This window comes from Malus domestica, chromosome 03 (genome assembly GCF_042453785.1).
Source record: "Malus domestica chromosome 03, GDT2T_hap1".
NCBI classification, from domain to species: Eukaryota; Viridiplantae; Streptophyta; class Magnoliopsida; order Rosales; family Rosaceae; genus Malus; species Malus domestica.
Genome location: NC_091663.1, coordinates 35740389 through 35752810, shown reverse-complemented (window position 1 = coordinate 35752810; position 12422 = coordinate 35740389). Strand labels below are relative to the sequence as shown.

At 39.5% G+C, this 12422-nt stretch overlaps 4 protein-coding genes across 4 annotated transcripts; 2 read left to right on the top strand and 2 right to left on the bottom strand.

Annotated features, from left to right (window-relative positions):
- Nucleotides 1-2714: 2714 nt before the first annotated feature.
- On the top strand, nucleotides 2715-4937 carry LOC103432465 (protein RESISTANCE TO PHYTOPHTHORA 1, chloroplastic). Its single transcript, XM_008370663.4, has 4 exons — nucleotides 2715-3071; nucleotides 3949-4159; nucleotides 4253-4422; nucleotides 4525-4937. The coding sequence occupies exons 1-4, from the start codon at nucleotides 2802-2804 to the stop codon at nucleotides 4549-4551; spliced, it is 678 nt and encodes a 225-aa protein (XP_008368885.1). The 5' UTR covers nucleotides 2715-2801; the 3' UTR covers nucleotides 4552-4937.
- Nucleotides 4938-5341: 404 nt separating this feature from the next.
- LOC103432464 (transcription termination factor MTERF4, chloroplastic) lies at nucleotides 5342-7728 on the bottom strand. Its single transcript, XM_008370662.4, has 2 exons — nucleotides 7547-7728; nucleotides 5342-7046 (listed from the first exon to the last, which is right to left on the bottom strand). The coding sequence occupies exon 2, from the start codon at nucleotides 7016-7018 to the stop codon at nucleotides 5453-5455; it is 1566 nt and encodes a 521-aa protein (XP_008368884.3). The 5' UTR covers nucleotides 7019-7046; nucleotides 7547-7728; the 3' UTR covers nucleotides 5342-5452.
- A 169-nt stretch (nucleotides 7729-7897) lies between these two features.
- Nucleotides 7898-9762, top strand: LOC103432462 (auxin-binding protein T85). Its single transcript, NM_001293837.1, is given in 5 exon segments — nucleotides 7898-7988; nucleotides 8721-8827; nucleotides 9146-9349; nucleotides 9428-9495; nucleotides 9651-9762. Coding segments are annotated over 5 exon segments (582 nt in total).
- A 142-nt stretch (nucleotides 9763-9904) lies between these two features.
- Nucleotides 9905-12372, bottom strand: LOC103432463 (exosome complex component RRP4 homolog). The gene is made up of 7 exons (XM_008370661.4): nucleotides 12143-12372; nucleotides 11917-12018; nucleotides 11580-11625; nucleotides 11360-11449; nucleotides 10791-10856; nucleotides 10629-10694; nucleotides 9905-10437 (listed from the first exon to the last, which is right to left on the bottom strand). Exons 1-7 carry the CDS (start codon nucleotides 12295-12297, stop codon nucleotides 9988-9990), a joined length of 975 nt encoding a protein of 324 aa, XP_008368883.3. The 5' UTR covers nucleotides 12298-12372; the 3' UTR covers nucleotides 9905-9987.
- Nucleotides 12373-12422: the final 50 nt, after the last annotated feature.

Here is a 12422-nt window from a genome sequence, read left to right as displayed (position 1 = left end):
TTAGTGTATAAATGTGGTTTTTCGTTAAAGTTAACATTACCGGAAACTTTTTGTTAAAATTCTCTTGTATTTAAGTATCACCCGACCTTATGTAGTTAAACAACCCGATGCATTGGTCTTTGTAAGTGAATCAGACAATCCACTTGATAGACTATTGAGCACATGAGTTTTTTTGCACTTTGAGGTGTGAGAAGAACTTAGATGACACATGTACATTGTCATCATTTTGTCCCATGTTAATAATACAATGATATGTGTAGGTGGTGCTATTCGGAATTGGATACTCTCCTGAGCCCAATGAGAGGATCCTCCTGACCAATAAAAGTGGGCCGTTGGATTTTCTTTCAACGGTTACAAACATGGATGTCCTTTTAAAGTTATAATAATTATAGTCGTTTGATGAAAATCCAACGGCCCACGTTCCTTGGTCAAGAGGATCATCTCCTTGGGCTCAGAAGAGGATCCAATTCCGTGCTATTCATACACCCCTTATTAATTTATGTTATTTGATCATCTTCAATTCATTTGATCCGACAGTCGAAGATTGAGAGGGGTGTATGAAATGTAAAACGCCGTGTATGTATATAACCACCCTATGTTACACTCACCCCTAATTTAAATTGTATTTTCACTAAGTTTGAGATTATCTTGCTTTTAAAATGGTTTTTGGGTCTTAAATGGTGCTGTTTTGTTCCCCTGGTTCCCTTTCCATTTTCTTTTATTTATTTATTTTGTTTTAATTTTAATTGGTTTAATAAAAAGGCCTTTGGGCCGTTTTATTTAGGGCCATAGGCTCGTCCTCTCTAGAATCCAAAAACCCTTAGGCTTAAGGCCTTTGGGTTGTAGCTGTTGGGGGCCCTAAGCCCAACCCCAACCTTTTTAAATATTTTTGTTTATTAAATTGATTTTAAAAACCCTAAAGGCCTTTAGGCCATTTTCCTTTAGGGCCTTAGGCCCGTGCATCCAAAGCCAACCCTTTAAACCCCATTACCCTAAACCCTTAACCCTAATCTGTCCAAACCTTTTATGGGAAATATTCCGTTAGGGAATATTCTATCGACTTTTACGAAGTTTAAACAAGACCCTTCTTAGGGTAATTCGACGTTCTGAATCCATTTCCAATGTTCGTTTTCCCAAATACAATTGCTATTATATAGTTTTATTTATTGGACTCTTTATGTGCTTAGGGGCAATTATAGTGGCGTTTCTGTCTTCGCTAGCTGCGTGACTTTTCGATTGCGAAGTACTGTGAGTTGACCCCTTCTAAAATGCATGTTTTAATAGTATAAATGCATACATGAAAAGCATGATTTGATGATTATGTTCTATGAAATGCTTTGAGATAACATATTTACTAAGGCTAGTTTGAATTATTATTATTTTTCCTATAACCCGTGTTCTTATAAAATATCCGATGAATGACGATATGACATTTAGAACATGATTAGAACACTTCTTTATAGTATAGATAATGTATGACTTTATACTATGAAGTTGCTTTTCAATATATATGTTCAATGGTTTTGTACTTACCTAGTGGTACTTTCCGTTACGGGACGTAGGTATAGATTCCGGTCTGTTTCGGGTGACGGTTTGGTGTTGGCATAGGGCTTGAAGTGTGTTTCCTCTGTCTATTTAGCACAGGGACAGAGAGTCGGCATAGGGCCTGAAGTGTATTTTCCTCTGACTGTCTGCTTAGAGACGGGGAGTCGGCATGGGGCATGGAGGTTATTGGACAATTCACTAGTGATTATTATATATACAAGTTATGATTTGGGACATTGCACGACATGTCAGGTTTCGAAAAACCTATGTTTATCATGATATATATGTGTTTTCATAAAACCTGGGGGTTAGTACGTTGATAATTGTTTTACTATTTATATATCAAATTGGTCCACTCATGTTTGTTTGCGCTTAGAATCGAGGTATACAATCCCGACATCCAGGCATTTCCGCATCGATATCTTCAAGTCCTCACGGTGTAGGATCCATCCTTTGTTTCTTTCAATTTTATATTATTTCTTTCGGTGTTCTAGTTAGTCGTATGCTCTGAACACGTTCCTTAAGGTACCGTTTGGTACGCAGACGGGACGGAATAGGATAGGACGGGATGAGACAGAACGGATGATGTAAATATTGAAAAAGATAAGGAGAAATTTTGTCATAAAATGTTATAAATTTGTGTTCCACAGATGTGGAACGGGTCGTTCCAGGGGGAAGAGGTCGAACGAAAAATCAGCCAAATTTCGTCCCATAGGACAACCCGTTCCACAGTTTTTAGGCGCACCAAACATGGGACAGAACGGCTCGTCCCGTTCCGTCCCGTCCCGTCCCACGTACCAAACGGTACCTAAATGCATATTCTTGATTCTTTTATATTTATAAGTCATATCCATCCTTTATTCTCAGCATTTACACTCAAGAAATGGCTTTCATCACCCTCGGGTGTCGGCCAGTACGTGCCTATCCTGGTATTCTGGGAATATTGGGATCGCGGCGTGTCACCCTATATGTAAGTTTCACTCTATATGACATTGTGTCATTAACAAAGAACGTCACACTGACGAACGGTATATCTGTGCCGTATATGTCACCCAATTGTTCAATGATACGTAATGTAAGGCCCAAACCAATCAATAATATGGGCCAGAACTCTCCATTTAGTGAGGCCCAAATGCTGTCCAACATCTCTTTCTTCCCCGCCTCAAATTTCTTATCTCCCTCTGTTTTTCCTCGCACCTTTTTGTTGTTGAATTTTCAATAAAAATCTTATCAGCAGAGAGAGAAAGTGTTCAAACATGAACACCTTAACTTCAACGTCTCTCTGCAACCTCCAAGTTTCAAGGTATCCTTCCACCGTTTCGAACCAGAGACACGTTTCACCCTGCAATTCTCCACTTCCCGCCAAAATCTTCTTCAGACTTTATGCCAATGCCAATGAGCTGAATGCTCAGGCAGCAGTGGAGGAACCAAAGGAAGAGGTGGAAAAAGCCGAGCCACGCGAAGCCGGAAAATCCTCCACTTTCCCTGCTGCTGCTGCTTCTCCACTCGACAAGGACCTCAAAAAGGTCGGATTTTAAAGCTTTTTGTTCAAATGGGTGTCCTGAATTGCAATTTGTTCATAAGACTTTGTTTGTAAATTTTCTTGTGAATTGCAAAATTGGGTAGTGAAAACGGAAATATTCCGTTAAGCGGGCTGTTGAGAGTGTGAATCCCGCATCGAGAAAAAATTTCCATGCTCACGTTCTAATGTGGCATGGCATTAGAATGAGTGTCCGCTACTATTAGCATTGACACGCCCCAATCCAGATATCCAAATGACACCTGGATGGTACGTGCCCATCCTGGTATTTGGAGATATCGGGGTTGGGACGTGTCAAGCATCGAAGCCTTTTGCATAAAACGCCACAACTTATAGAGTTGAGTCAGTGGCAATTTGCAAGATATGATTTAGAGTTAGTTTAATGTGTGTTTTAGTGAGCCTAATGTGGGATTATGAATCGAGTTGAGTTGGATTCGGGTGATCGAATTGAGTTGTGGAGTAGACTTGTGATTAACAACCAGTTCCAGTCCTCTGAACAATCATCAAATTCGACACGGTTAGATCTATGGAGCTGTGAGCAAAGATTAAAAAGCTCTCCTCAAAAGAACCTCATAGTTTTCTGCAGCACTGCAAATACAAGCATTTTTCTTGTTACACGAATGAATTGGATGAAATTTAAGCCAAAACTCGGCATTGAAACTTCGACCTGATTACCAGAAACATGAACAAAGAACTGAGCTAGTAGAAGAAGCTAACAAGTAATGTACATTGGAGAATAGTCTGATTTCGGCTATTGTTTTCGAACGTAGTTTACTGATCTGCATTCCTTTTTGTTTTGCAGATAGAATACTAGTCTGTTCGATTTCTCACAACGTTATACTTCCATTTCTTGTAACAAACAGGTTGTTCAGAAGACTGCTGCAACCTTTGCACCAAGGGCTTCCACAGCTTCCAAAAACCCTGCCGTGCCAGGCAGCACTTTGTACACTGTCTTCGAGGTTCAAGCCTACGCCTCCATGCTGCTAGGCGGAGTTCTGTCCTTCAATCTCATCTTTCCGTCAAATGAACCAGACATATGGAGATTAATGGGAATGTGGTCCATTTGGATGTTTAGTAAGTTATCCCCCCTATAAATTTACCTGCAAAGTTTCCTATGTGGTAAAGATATACTGATTGAACAAAGAATTTAACCTTCTAATTTTGCAGCAATTCCTTCACTGCGCGCACGAGACTGCTCGAAAAATGAGAAGGAAGCTCTAAACTATCTCTTCCTCCTCGTCCCGTTACTCAATGTTACAATCCCATTCTTTATTAAGTCCTTTGCTGTCGTTTGGTCTGCTGATACCGTAGCCTTTTTCGCCATGTATGCGTGGAAGGTACGTGATCAGAGATTCAGATGTTTACTTTAGGCATTCCTTTGTATAATTTGTGATATTTCTCTGCTGATATAGTTAGTAACATACATTCTGTTCCTACAGCTTGGTTGGCTGCAAACAAAAGACTAGGAATCCAAGTAGCTTGCTTTTTCACATGAATCGATAGGCACACGATTATACGAAGTTTCTCGATGCTGATGGCTCGAAAGTATGAAGAGAGCTTGTACATTTACATGAACAAAATGGTGCTTGCCTCACTTGCAGCCTGCAGGAGCCAAAGCCACCGTCAGACTTTGGGGAAATGTCGCGATAATGGACGCATTCGTTCATGTTCCGGCGATCTTATTCATATAGGATGGATATTGACAAGAGAAAATATAGTTGAACAAAAGTTATGAAATGATAAATTTGTAGTTTTGTACATAGAAATACTGAATCGTTTCGCTGTTGTTCTTGCAACAACATAACAATGTCATTCGTACTTCTATTGGAATCTCAGAAAGTTACCGCATCAATTTGCTCCCTTGTCCTCACCAGAAATGTGCTCTGCTTAAGTTCACGATCAAACTCAAGACGAATTTGGTGTTTGAGTAGAAAAACTCAAAAATTTACCCCATCAATGAAGAAAAATCCATCGTCGAACTAACAAAATACTCGTGAACACAATACTCTGAACACGCGGTGCGCTTTAAGAAGGTTAGTGAGCAAATTCGGACTCGGTTTCTAGCCTCTTCCTCTTCCTTTACATTCTTGCTACATTAGCACATGTAAATGTGTGGGCCCAGTATAAGTAATACGGGTACTATTTAGTACTGAATTGCACCAAACACCCGGAATCATATTAACTATCCTATCTGATCCCTTATACAGGCTGCCAAATGAGGCCTAACATCACAAGTACTTGCCAAAAAAGAAAAAGTGTGTAATACTTCAAATAAATAAATTTACTTTCACAATATAACATCCACAAAACTCTACTGGAAACCCCAATTTGAAAAGCCAAATTGAAGGTTGAGTGATCATTCTATTTCTATACATAATCATCATCGCTATCATCATCGTAGTCAGAACCTGAATTGTCGCTCCTTGGTTCTGTGAGCGTATTCATATTAAATGACGGTAATGATTCCATCTCCTCCATGTCAATAGTGTCGTAGTCCATTCGTTGCGCAAACTTTTCATCGGAGCAGTTGAGAAGCCATCCGAGGGAGCATTTCAACCCTTTCTTTGAAACCATCTTATGTCTTGGTTTTATGGTCGAATCCAGACCATAAGTAAAGAATGCTGGGAAAGCAACCAAGTCATCCAAAGGCCTTTGCATCTCTGTTTGAAAGAAATCGAAGCTGAGTTTCATGATGTCGAGATTCAAGGCAAGCAACTGGGGACACCCGACGACAATCTTCCTCACTTGCTCCAAGGAAAATCCACAATTCCTAAGGAAATCGACATGCTTCATCATAGGTCTATCACTGAGGCTAACAACCTGAGGCATCTTCTCAACAACTCTGCCAAAGTCCTCGGGATCCAAATCAATTACCGACTTGAGTGAACTTTGTTGACTGAGAAGCTTAGACTTGAGATCAATTCCTATGATCTCAGGATATTGTGCCACTACAGAAGCAAGTGATTCTTCTCGAACGCAAAACTCCAAAAGGGATTGAATATTCGGTTTCACCCTCTCCTCCAATCCAAACCCAAGGATGTGAGGCCGCTTTTCTATCAGCCTAGCCACACCTAGTATTGGAATACCCAACTTTTCAAGATACTCAACAAACGGCTTGATCACCCTACCAACACGCATCCCTAAAATCTCCGGGTATCTAGTTAAAACTCCGCCAATCTCCCTTCTTGCAACCCCAATTCCAACTAAGTAAGCCACTGAAGTGCTCATGGTCCCCTCAAGCTTGAATCCCAGCACTTCTGGATATTTCTCAAGAACCCGAGGAATGTCATCGGGTTTGATATCCATTCCTTGAAGATACTTGACCACTGGTGAAAGGTCAATAACAACACTAGCATGCAGGACTTGTGGATATCTTCTCAAGAACTCTGTGAATGTGGATTTCCTAACACCCAACTTCCCAAGATAATCGAGCACAGGAATCATGTTTTTCTTCACACTGCAGCCTAGAACAAGTGGATAGTTGTTAATGTCTTCGATTGTAAGCCCCAGATTGTGAAGAAAATCCACACGTTCCCTCATAACTTCGACTGTAACAGGAAGCTCCAATCCATCAAGCTCATCAGGGACAATACCAATTCCTCGCAAGAAATCATAAACCCGGGCACGATTTTCCATCCTTTCATTCTTCATATCTAACAGACTAGGACGACTATATAAGGATGAAGAACCTCTTTCTCTCCTACCTAAACGAGTGGTGTTTGGATTTGAAACCGACGAATCCTTATAACTGCTTTCTGACCTTCTACCAGAAACAGAATACTGACACCTTGTTATCAACCGAATCAACTTCTCTCGGTTGCAAAGCGTGGATATAGAATCGAATTCGGGCTTAAGAGATGTAAATGCCGGTAACTCTGAATGCACAAGCAAAAAGCTGGGTTTCGTAATACCAGCATAGCATCTAACCTTCATACTTCCAGATTTAAAACTACCAACACGCCTGCGAAAAACGAAAGGCACAACTCAAATACAAAATAGCACACAGTAGAGAACAGCATGATAATCTTGTTCATCAAAGAAAATCTACTAATACAACATGATAATCTTGTTATTTTCTTACCTTTCGAATAACGGACTCACAAATTCTAATGAAATTCAGCAACCAAAAGAGGCTTAATTTTCATTTGTGAGACAAATTTCTACAAAAACACATAAAAAGGAATACAATTTTCATACCGTAGGCATAAAAAAAAAAATTTGGGTTCTACCATTTACATCCAAAAATACATAATACGAAGAATTTAGCTTTTTTCAGTAGCAAAAGCCGGACAGCAGAAAGTTCAGCTTCTTTCAGAAGCAGACAGTAAAAAGCCACCCAAGACACAAACTTTTGAGAAAACCCAATTATCCATTTCTCATTTAATCTCCATTTTCGTCAGCTAAATGCTCGTTAACTTGAACAAAGTTGCAGAGAAGGAAGAAAAAGAAGAAGAAGCTGACCTGTTCGTGGAGTTGGCTGGCTGTGGCTGAGAATTGGGTAAGCTGCTTATCCAGAGAGCAGCTGAGAGAGACCGACTCAACAATGGTAGTCAGCTCAGTAGAGCAGCAGCTGGGTAAACACTCGTCTCCTCCTCCTAAACCTTTGGCAAGAGAACTGGTCTTGTGCGCCTTATCCCATAAAAGTGCTTTTGGGCCTAAACGTGTTTTTGGTCCTGAAAGTGCTTTTGGGCCTGCGGAAACCCAACAGAATGCTACGACTAAAACACCCCCATCAAACAATTAGAAAATAAAATTACTTGGCACACCTCATGAAAAAGACGCAGAGAAAGTAGTTGTGGAAGGAGCGAGAAAATGGTAGGGTCTTCTTCTCTTACTATCTTTTTCTTCTTCAGCTTGCTGTTCTTCTCTGCAATATCTGAAGCTTCCAAATGCTCACTCAAAGGTAAATGTCCCTTCTTGATCTTTCATGAATTTACACAATTCGTGCTTCAAATCTCCATTTTTTATATCAAAGAGTCTTGACAGTTGTTTTCCTATTTTTTTGGGTAAGAATTGACAGTTGTTTTCTTAATCATGGGTTTATGGTTAATCAGCGTTTGATTCATGATTAATGTCTCTGATGGTGTTTGATTCTGTATTTTTTCTGGGAATTTTGAGCTTGCCCATATGGGGAAGTCTTCCACTTTCTTATACCTTCGGGTTGTGGGCTAACATGCTTATTAATGATATAGATTAAGCTAATTAACTGTTTTATTGCTAGTGTATATTTTTATGGTTAATGAACATTTGATTCACGATTAGTGTTTCGAATGGTCTTTGATTCTGTTATCTTCTCCGCTTGAACTTGATATTTTAGTTGTTTCTTGGGAAGAATTAGCTTGCCCAAATGGTGAAATCTTCGACTTTCTTATATCCTTCGGATTGTGGTTTATATGCTTAATATGATATGAATTAAACTTTTCGTTAAAGTTCCCTTAATAAACTAATGAAAATAGCTTGAAAACTTTGAGTTTTAACAATAAAGACAAAATAAAGGGTAAATGAATAGTATCATGATTGACTTTTTAGTATAAAAATGTGTTTTTTCGTTAAAGTGAACATTACCGTGAGCTTTTCGTTAAAGTTCCCAATTAATTAACTATTATTTTGCTGAAATGGTATATATTCGATGCAGGGTTACCTATAGTAAGAAATATCAGTGAGCTTCCACAGGATAACTATGGAAGGGGTGGTTTGGCACACACAACTGTTGCTGGTTCGCTCTTGCATGGGTTGAAAGAGGTATTGGGTGCACCGTTACACCGTTGTTTTTGAGAATTTACTGTTCTTGTGATCTTGGTGGCCTAGAGGACAATACCATTTGATTTGCACTACGATCTTCAAAAATACTTAACTGAAAGTTGTCCGATAATATACTTGTTCGTGTTGATGATACTTTGAGAAGTATATTCGCGATCATCTAAACCACCCGATGTTTTTGAGCTTGTCGTTCTTTCCTCTGCCTTGGAGATTGTACATCTTATTTTGCGATAAACAAGTTATAAATTTGCGAAATCGTTTGGGGGACTTGATATATGATGCAATTTATTGGGTTCACAGGTCGAGGTTTGGCTACAAACATTTGCTCCAGGATCAGGCACACCAATACACAGGCATTCTTGTGAAGAAGTTTTTGTTGTCCTAAAGGGAAGTGGAACTCTCTACCTTGCACCGAGCTCGCACGGGAAGTTCCCTGGAAAGCCACAGGAGTTCTCTATCTTTGCAAATAGCACATTTCACATACCTGTTAACGATGTTCACCAGGTAAACCTCAGCATTCTACCCTTAATATGTTTTATTTTTCTCCGCTATGCAATTCACAACTTACACACTGCTTTGCAGGTCCGGAATACAAATGAACATGAGGATTTGCAAGCACTTGTCACCGTCTCTCGTCCGCCAGTTAAAGTGTATGCAAACTACCTTCTTTCATCTTCTGTGTTTAATATCATCTATTGCTTCTTCAACTTCAGTCCCAGGACAGATAGAGCGCCGTGATATGCAGATGCGTTCTTTCGCGTTCTCATGCTGGGTTATTTGTTCTAAGTTCTACCCTTGGTTTCAGGTTCATGTATCAGGACTGGTTCATGCCACACACTGCAGCAAAGTTAAGGTACCCCTACTATTGGGATGAAGAATGCCTCGATGTCGAACCACCACCAAAGGATGAGCTATGATATCTTAGAAACGTCGCGAACAACCGTTGTAAATCATCTAGTCTCATTATCGTTCGAAAAAGACATTGAGAACAGAGTTTTGATTTCAATGTACGTATATGTTTTGTAAGCGGAATTTCGCAATTTGCAAAACTGCGAGTAATTGGGATGAAAGACTGATGAAAATTGTGATACACACGTTGAGATTTCAAACGATACAGATTACATTCGTTAGACAACAAATCGTCACTTCTTTTTAGTCATGCTTCGGCGTACAGCCTCCTTCTCTGCAACCAGAACACAAAACTCTGCACCAAGCATTTCATGTATAGCAACATTTATACAACTGCTCAAATCAACCGTCTCCATGATCACTTCTACGGTAATATTGAAGCCTAAAGCAGACAATACGCGGACAGCATTTGCGGTCCTGCATATGTTCTCTCTTGTCTGTTGGAGAGTGTAGTTTTTCTCCTGATCTTCGGGACTAAAGGAATTTTTATCGGCTTTGAAACCATCTTGTCCTGACTTCGGATCCACCACCATATCATTGGTAACTTCAACGTGTTTACCAACCCAGATGAAACCATTACAGCCTAGTATCAGGTCAATGCCGTAGTTTTCTAAATGATGGAAGTGCTGCTTTCGTCGTTTCACTAGATAAGAAGGAACTGTGAGCAACTGACCCCTTCCAAGCTGCGAAGCAGGTTACAGTCATTGGTAGAAATCCTAACAAATAATACATAATCACAAGACCATGGACGCAAGAAAGGCAATGCAAGTTAGAATTGAAAGGAAAGCAACAACGATGAAGCGAATACTGAAAACAACCAAACAAAATGATCAGAAATCCTTTTGAAAGTTGAGAAATTATGTAGAAGACGAACCTTTCCATACTTCTGACTTCTTGCTTGGACATGTAAACCATCATGTTGAAAACCACGAACTTCGGCCTGGAAAAGGGAAAGTATTTGTAACAATGGATCAATTCTTAATTTGCTCCTTTTTTTATATTCAATTAGGCAAGTAATTCATGTTACATGACTTACACAAATGACATCATTCTCTTCAAAAATGCTGCGCATGTTGAGTTCATCCAGAGCAGTTCGGCGCCTCTAGCAATTGAAAGAGTGAAACTTAAATGAGGGATTGTAACCCTAATTTACACTACTGGAAAATCCAAATTGAATCCGAACATGTTTCCATTTCAAGAGCGAATGGTAGAAATACGCTACTTCTTTTGAAAAGGAGTTCAAATTATCTAAATTAATACCCAATAGAATACATAACAAATCAAAGGGTTCTGTAGCGTTCAGATTGACAAACAAAAGTTCATACGAAGAGAATTCTAGATCATCTAACAGATTCAAATACAGCCGTATGAATTCATAGAACAGAATTCCATGATTCATGTCAAATATGTTCAACTGTAAAAATGGCATTCCTTTGTCCCATCCCATGGTTATCTTTGGCACTAACGAAGTTACATAACAGTAAACCGTGGACAATGTACTGAACAACGAACTAGTTAGCATTCAATTGTCCCATCTCATGGTTATCTGGTAAAAGAAACTTATCACTACTGATGCATGCTGCCAACTTGGGGTAACAGCTATACCTGGATGCCGTCGGGCAAGTTCATTGAAGAAAGCATCAACACTGCATCATGGCTATAGTTTATCTCCACTCTCCAACGTTTCGGAGCAACCTGCACAAATATTAATCTCCAGATTACAAAAAAAGATTCAAAAAACCAACATAAAGCGAATCATCAGTCATCAATAATCAAACCTTCGATAAAATTAATCGAAAGGTAGTTCAGCATTCCTTTTTTTTACCTCAATTACACGCCCCACTATGATATCTCCAACCTCTGGTTTGTACCTACCAAATTGCGTATTATGAAAATTTCATTAAGCGCCAATGATAAAAAAATTAACAAAAAAACTAAAACTTCCAAATTCTTAGAAAACCAAATAATTAAACACTTAATTACCAATTCTACGGTCTAGTGGTATTCCTCTTCACTTTCACTAGTAAGTTAGATGTCTTAAGTTCGATTCTCGCCAAAAGTAAATTTGAATCAAATTATTGCCAACTCATTATAAGGCTTAGCCCATCATTTCCTTCCTTATTGTAAATAATATCGTTTGTTCAAAAAAAAAAAAAAAGTACCTGGCCCTTAAAGAACGCACATAAACCAGCTTATTGACTCTCTCGACGACGCCGCAAACCGTCGCAACAACTTCCCCATTGACCTCAGAGGTCCCATGTCCCCTGAATGCACAAGAAATCCGAGATACCCAGAAATTATTTTGCAGATAAAATAAAATTTTGTAGAAAACCCAAGTAAAAAATCACCAAATCAGAGCATTCTAGAGAGAGAAAGAGAGAGGGGTACTTGAGAAGGCCGTCTTCGTAGTTAACGGGGATGGAGTCCGCGACGGTGACGGAGGCGTTGGAATTGGCTTTTGAAGACAAAGACTCGAGCTTTTCGAGAGCTCTCTGTAGCCGAACCTTCTGGGTTTGGTTCAGCGAAAGCTGTAAATCTTTCATCTTTCTCGCTGTGGGAGAGAGAGAGAGAGAGAGAGGAGAAAAACCCTGAACCCTAGCCTGAGTTCCCAGATCGTTGCATGGATTTGGAGGCAATGAATGGGCCTCACGTTTTAAGGCCCAGTTAA

Excerpts from the sequence above, each read along its gene's own strand:
- LOC103432464 (XM_008370662.4), bottom strand. The coding sequence starts at position 7,018 with ATGAAGGTTAGATGCTATGCTGGTATTACGAAACCCAGCTTTTTGCTT.
- LOC103432463 (XM_008370661.4), bottom strand. The coding sequence starts at position 12,297 with ATGAAAGATTTACAGCTTTCGCTGAACCAAACCCAGAAGGTTCGGCTA. Across the intron at positions 12,019-12,142 it reads TACGAAGACGGCCTTCTCAA|GGGACATGGGACCTCTGAGG; the intron begins GTACCCCTCTCT and ends TTGTGCATTCAG. Across the intron at positions 10,695-10,790 it reads AAGAGAATGATGTCATTTGT|GCCGAAGTTCGTGGTTTTCA; the intron begins GTAAGTCATGTA and ends TCCCTTTTCCAG.
- LOC103432465 (XM_008370663.4), top strand. The coding sequence starts at position 2,802 with ATGAACACCTTAACTTCAACGTCTCTCTGCAACCTCCAAGTTTCAAGG. Across the intron at positions 4,160-4,252 it reads GTGGTCCATTTGGATGTTTA|CAATTCCTTCACTGCGCGCA; the intron begins GTAAGTTATCCC and ends CTAATTTTGCAG. Across the intron at positions 4,423-4,524 it reads TCGCCATGTATGCGTGGAAG|CTTGGTTGGCTGCAAACAAA; the intron begins GTACGTGATCAG and ends CTGTTCCTACAG.